General features: G+C 38.7%; 1 protein-coding gene across 1 annotated transcript in view; it reads left to right on the top strand.

Annotated features, from left to right (window-relative positions):
- LOC144447355 (ras-related protein Ral-A-like) overlaps positions 1 to 6,966 on the top strand; it is a 7,489-nt gene extending 523 nt beyond the window's left edge. Inside the window, exons 2-5 of the mRNA XM_078137337.1 lie at positions 3,176 to 3,295; positions 3,949 to 4,005; positions 4,888 to 4,961; positions 5,232 to 6,966. Of these exons, the coding sequence (XP_077993463.1) occupies positions 3,217 to 3,295; positions 3,949 to 4,005; positions 4,888 to 4,961; positions 5,232 to 5,708 (687 nt within the window). The 5' untranslated portion in view covers positions 3,176 to 3,216 and the 3' untranslated portion in view covers positions 5,709 to 6,966. The remainder of the gene's footprint in view (positions 1 to 3,175; positions 3,296 to 3,948; positions 4,006 to 4,887; positions 4,962 to 5,231) is intronic.
- The last annotated feature ends 70 nt before the right edge of the window (positions 6,967 to 7,036 follow it).

Here is a 7,036-nt window from a genome sequence, read left to right as displayed (position 1 = left end):
TTAAAAAAACTTCAAAAGATAAAATCATACAACGGAGAAATTTATCACGTACAAAATAGAGTAATGAAACTCGGCCTATTCTTTAAAAATCATTACTTTAGAAAAAAGAAGTCAGAATTTTATTTTTAAATTACAATGTTAAACACCACGATCTTCGTAATCGTGCTCCGGTCAAACATTTTTTATAGACAGTCAGTCATGAGAACAAATTGTCCTACTTACAATCCTTGCGGTGATCATTTTAACTTAAAATTTTATTACTTTGTTTTTTTGTTTTCAAACTTGGGTGTCGACTTCGACTCTTAGAAGAGAACCTCGACCCACATTATAATTCTAACACGTCACCGCTGCCGCCTATTCACATGAACGGCGTGTATAAGTACTAGAGAGGACACGTGCCGTCCGTTATTCATATGAAAACGTAACGAGGCGGAATTCGGGTTAATATACAGTCGACTATCAATCAACCTCAAAAATAACTACCGGAAATACCGGCACGGTCGAAAATAGACGAAATTTCCGAGACGATACGTCATCTGAGCTGACGGGACTTTTAGAGCTCAATTCGCCGTTAAAAACTGTAAGAAATTGCGAACTGTAATGGAGCTATTACAGCCGTCAAATCTTTTAGTTGCAGACAAAGACATCCCTTCGGAGAGGTACAATCGATCGGTTACGCAGCCGAAAATCCCAACTGGGTGGACATCCGAAATCCGTCTACGCTTTCACGTAACGGTACACTAATAGTAGCTAGTTTGTTTATTTTAGCATGGCTGAAAGCCATCCGATCTTAATACCTGGTAAGAAGCCATTTAGCAGACAGGTCAAGCCGTGATAAGAATAAGACTGCAGACTACGTAAGTGGTCGCCAAGTAGACCGAGAATCTCGAGTGGTGAAGACAAACACCTTCACCGCCAGGGAGTCAAGAGTACGAATAATACCCAATTGACCAAATACAGTATTTAAATTCATCGGATTTTTTTTTCACAACAATCAAACACGGTGTGCACAAATCTAAATTTCAAGACAGTCGACGCTTTTTTTTCGAATAATGTCTACACCTTGCCTACCATATACCACACACATAGAGTTTATTAATTTTTCAGAGAGGCGTTAGAGCGTAACCTATTACGCTGTCTGGTGTTAAGTGTGAAGTCTCAATAAACGTGATCTAGGTGTGCAAAATCCAGGTGTACGGGTTGTAAGTCAAGAACAGTAATTCAACCTATGTCTGAATAATCCAAATTCACCTAGCTTAGTCGAAAGAGGAGTTCGAGTGTCGCGATTAACGGTCTGCAAATAGCGGTGGGTGGGAATTACACCGGGGCTGGATTATCAATGAGGCGCAGATTTTGTTTGCTGGGGTTGCAATTTTCCGTAGCTCGTGGTTCAACAGTCGTGTTTGCTTGAGTATTCACCGAACCATGCCACCCAAAGTGCCATGGTAAAGGCAAAGGGTCGTTTTTTGTCGTATAAACGTAAGGAATACAAAATGTAAGAATGTCAATGGCAACATATTTTACCAAGTTAAATACATTTGTTTAACCCAGCCAAATCGCACTAAATTTGAATTAAGGCACTGTCGCATGTTTAAGATTTTTTTCGACTTGTCCTTGGGTGGAAAGCGACACAATGCTAAAGCAACGATATAGTGATGCGGCACTTTTACCGGTACATTCTTGCAGAATCCCCTTCGGAGAACTTCACTGAGCTTCAACGCCGAACAGAAATTTCAATAGGTGCCGATTTGATCACACGGTTTAATACTAATATACTCAAGGGATGTATATGGCATTGAGAATTGTCTTGCTAAACGGACAGTTTGCACACGTAAATTACAGGTTTTATTTAAACAAACCTATTCAGTTATGTAAAGTTAACAGTGTCGCGTAAAATTTGTAAAGTTCCGGGAAGATAATACATTGACGATAAACAGTCGTTAGATTACAGACCAGATTCGGTGTACTTAGCCTGACATTTTTGATGCAATATCGCATCAACGCATTTTGCTAAGTAACTCACTTTACGCTATGGAGATTGTGGAGGCTGAGATTTTAAGTGCATTGATATTAATGTGAGTTTCGTCTGATTTGCAAGTACCTCGACCCTGCAAAGTAGACTTTGGTCATTGTGACTCTTTTGTTGACGGAATCGAATGATTATTGGGTAGTCGATATGACCACTAAATACGAGTGAATATTTTACTTTATCCCTCCCTATTTGCTGACCCGAAAATAGAACATACATCGCCAGAAGTGATATCCTCATTACAGCGAATGTCGTCAACTTTTGTGCTATCAACGACTGAAACACCTGGATAGTGTCCATTGTCTAATCGGTTCAGTTTTCAGAAGACGTTGAACCCCTCTTAGTAGTACGACGCATATGAAACATTTCTGCCAGGGGGAAAAAAGCCTGTACGCCTGACTGTTAATTGAGGATCGAAATTCCTCTCTTTCTGTTTCTTTCATACCACAATCCTACCAAATGTTGACGCAAAATACGCCATTACCCCTCCTACATTCATTGTATTTCACATTTAACGTGAACACGCTATTAATGTTTACTGTGAGATACTGCCATCAAAACACAGATAAAAAACCGTATATCAACAAACAATGTCTCTCGGCTATACCTGAGCCATTGCATCGCTCCAATTGACAAGAACATAACACAGGAATTTCCTCTTTAAATTTCGCCGGAAGGTTTTGGACAAGGGAAGGAGGTTTTAATACCTTCCCAGTAAACAAGTAATTATATATTGCATAGACTAAAGGGTTTCAGTGCAGTCTTTTGATATAAACAGTCTGGCAATTATCAGCTACAATTTTTATTAATTTCTAAGTAAAGCGGTCAATATTGTTCTTAAAATACATCAACTTGTTACGTAGTTAACACAGAAATTTGGTACATGAATAATCATTCATTACGGCTCTTGTTCGTTATTGCTGAATTCTTGTCAAACACAAAAACTTGTGAAGCGACAACGCCATCACAGGTTCGCTTACGTAATCAGCCGTGCGCTGATTTGTCAGTGGTCTGTGAAGTTTGCATTAATTAAGTCGAATGAGTAAATATTTCTTTAACAAGATTACCTCTTTTGTTGGTTGATTTATACACCGGTGCACGCTGCGAGATACAGCACACTTTACCTTCTCTCTTTGTTGACGACAGGCACTTGGTGGCCGGACTTGAAGAGTCTCCAAGACCTGAATATGACTAACTTGAAAATGGACAAGTCTGCTAGTCACTGCAGAATCGTGTTACTTGGACAAAGTGGCGTTGGAAAAACTGGTAAGCTGATTTTTAAAACGTGAAAAAAATTCTACTCTTGAAATTCATCGTAGCCAAAACAGTTTTCCCCTAAAGAACAGTTATACTTGGTACAATCATGGAAGTATGGTAGCTAGCGGTACCAAGTTACGAAACATTCTGGGAGAAGTATCTCCGTGAGCTTCAAATTCAGTAACTATGGTTTAAAACTATTTTCGAAAACCGATATAAACAGACTACTTCAACAACGGGTCACAGGAAAGGTTGAATAGCGGGCAGTGATTTTTTTTATTATTGAAAAAAAATCACAATGGTCGCACGGAATTTTTGCAATAGTTTCCCCTATTGAGAAACGTCCTTCGTGATGAGTAGCCTCCCTTGAAGGTCTCGTGCGTTCATCAACGAATCGGGATTGGGGTGTAGCCTATATGTGTGACCGTGGGGGAGACCTAACACACCATCCATAGTGTGACACCGAGACCTACAGTATTTTAGTCACGTTTTGTTATTGAATTATATGATTAGCGATTAGATGTATATCTGATCTGAGATAAAACATCTGATTTATCGAGCTATTTTGTCTGGAGACATATCAATCAAAATGATTTCAATGTTTATGTTGATATTCAAAGCCAAAATACTCACAAACTATCTCTCCTTTTTCCCTTCTCCAGCCATTGCTGTACGCTATCTTTGCGGGAGATACTTACATGAATACGCTTCCAAACTTGGTAAGTCTTTTTTATTGATAGTTAACATATTTTGTATTTACATAACTCGTTACGAAATAGAGAAGATATTTTCTATGTTAACTAAAGCTACAGTAGCAAAAAACGGCAGTTTTTAGAGTTTTCTCTCAGCTCAAACTGGTAACGAAAAACAGACAGTGTTGTAAACAAAACGAGAAGTGTCACAACAAAGTGCGAGATTGATTGTCTTGGGGGAAAAAACATGTTTCTTCATATTACTTGTCAATGGTGGTGTTTATCGCGCATGTCTGGTTCGACGTGGGAAATCTATTACCCAATGTGAGGAACAATGAGAAACATGTATGTTGTTCACAGGTTAAAAACCAGAACGTTACGACATGTATTTGTTAAAAAAGTGGCCCGACTATTTTTGTCTCAAAACAATTCGAAATTCTATTGTCTGCGTGATGTTGTGATCAACCAGGGAGTGTCATAGCATGTTTTTTTTTATTCACCCCGAATTTGACCGAAAAAAACACACACAAATTTGTCATATTCATAACATGTTGTTTTGGCATGCGAAGGTGGAGCGGTCAGCCATGCCACCTGCATAAGTCAACGACCTTTATGCGACACTTTAATATCACCTGGTAGATTTATGATTTTGATAAACGAGGTATCACAGTTAAAACAACACTGTAGACTGTTGTAATATGGTCCGAGATTGGCAACAATGATTTTGGTGCAATCAAGTAACTGGGTAATAATGCCATATACCCGCCAACTAATACGAAGATGTTAAAGACAAACTTTGATTAGGGATAATGCCACCCGTAATCCAAACCTGACTACGGAAAATGATACAGACTATGTAGTAACCACGGCAACACAACTGATTCGAATTTTTAATTTTTTTCCTTCTAGAATTCTGCTACGAGAAATCTGACACTATAGACGGCAAGAAAGTACATCTTGAAATTCTCGATACAGCAGAGCAGGTAAGAAGAACATGTCGAAATTTATGCGAAATGTCATGACGTGCGTGCACGGATTCTAGTAGTCTTTGATAAAAATAGACCCTGTGACAAAACACCATGGAATTTCAGCCATTCAGTCCAAAGTTGGGTTTTCCACGTCAACTGGGTCCAATTTACAATGTTAATGAACTAAAGACAAAAAATGTTTCACTTTATTACGTATATAACTTTGTTTCTTGAAATCACCATGACAACACATTTTTGACATACCTCTTTTCTTGATTATCATAGGAGAACACAGCAAAATATTTGCAGTCTGCGGACGGCGTGTTGTACATTTATTCAACGACTAGCCGTAAGAGCTTCCAAGCTGCCAAGGAATTCCAACAAACTCTTCAGAAATCAAACAAGAACATTCCAGTCTACATACTGGGTAATAAGAGTGACTTTGCACAGGGGCGACAGGTGTCTCATTCGGAAGGAAAAACATTGGCGAATCAACAAGGTTGGCGTTTCTATGAAACTTCTGCTGCTACTGAAATAACCAGGATAAAACTGATATTTGAAGACATGGTGCGATCTTGTGTTGTACAGAAACTGAATTCTAAAAAACAGAAGGCTTCTAAGAAACCTTGGAATATCATCCGCAGATCGGTTTCCTTCCGTGGACAGAAAGAAAGCACAAAAAAGGACTATTATAGAGGAGTCGTCACGAGGTCTTCGTCTTTTCGCATACTACCAAAGACTGAATGCCCGGCCATCGCTTAAACTTTCAATGAGACGAATTCGACCCTTCACTGGGAAGAATTGATTCGAATCTTGACCGGTCGCACGATTTGTGTGACTCAAAGAGAGCTGAAGCTCGGAAAAAGGATGTGCGCGAGGCTCCTCCTATAGAGGAAACATGGTTGCTATGGCGACCAGACGCCTGAACCCAAGTACGGGTACAGATGAAGATATCGTATTTGACCTAGTGACGGAGACCGCTTACTGATGGCGGTAATTATTGTCACTGCAGATCAACGAACGTGCACGCAACGAGCCGAGGAATAGCTCGTCCGTGATGGATACAACACGGTGCCGAGTTATTGGTACCTAAGATGGGGGTGCTACGCCCCGAATAACCTCAGATGTCAGGGGATGACCTCCTGTATGACGTTATGACACGCAAACTGTTAAGTCATCAAACTGTTATTTCTGCCACAAGAACTGAGCAGACACATAATCCCAAAACATTTCACTTAGTGGAATTTTACAGTTAGTCTCCACCCTCAAGCATACCACGAGTGTTAAAATACCTTGCAAATGGTATTTGCTTTAGACTTTGAAGTGCAACTTATAAAAATCACCTATAATCATACATGTTTATTAATTAAACACGTGTTTGTGACGTAAAACAGCCGATTTAATCCAAAGATTATTGTGTGCATGTGAAATATGTAGTAAATTATGATAAGATAATTCATGACAAAGTTCAAATTTGTTCAACTTAGTAGAAGAACCGAACTATTTAAATTTAAAATATTGACTGTACGCAAATGTAGAAAATAAAACCTGATCTTGAGTTACGTACAAAGTTGCCGTGATCAAGTTTATGGAATCTCATTTTAGAAACAGGTATCAATTATTGTATATTAATTATTCTCAAGTGCCATATGTTGACTTTTTCACTCAGAGACTTTATACAGCGTTCCGTTCAAGACATCCATTGCATAGAATCGGAGACTGTCGTTTGTTATCTGGTTGTAATATCCCGGATGTACAATGTCAATGATTCATGCAGACGTTATTTCCTTTCAAATTGAAAGATTGCTTGCTGCCTATTCACATTGAGAAGGAATGTAACTTCAATGACAAGAGAATTGTAGGTTATGTTAAGCACTTTTAGATTGTTCTTTATTCCTCACACATTGAAAGATCTAGATTTGTGAAGTTTTCTAGACTTCTACATTAGCGCCATCAACGACGAATTAATCTTTCAGTTTTCCTTCTGCATCAAATGTAATCACTCTACATAATATTTTACAGACAGTTAAGTTGAATGTTCTTTTTTTTCAAAGAAGAATTAAAATATGTGTATGATTAAACCGAGGTAA

The sequence above is a fragment of the Glandiceps talaboti genome, chromosome 16, assembly GCF_964340395.1.
Source record: "Glandiceps talaboti chromosome 16, keGlaTala1.1, whole genome shotgun sequence".
In the NCBI taxonomy this organism is placed as follows: Eukaryota; Metazoa; Hemichordata; class Enteropneusta; family Spengelidae; genus Glandiceps; species Glandiceps talaboti.
This window is presented reverse-complemented; position numbering and strand designations above follow the sequence as displayed.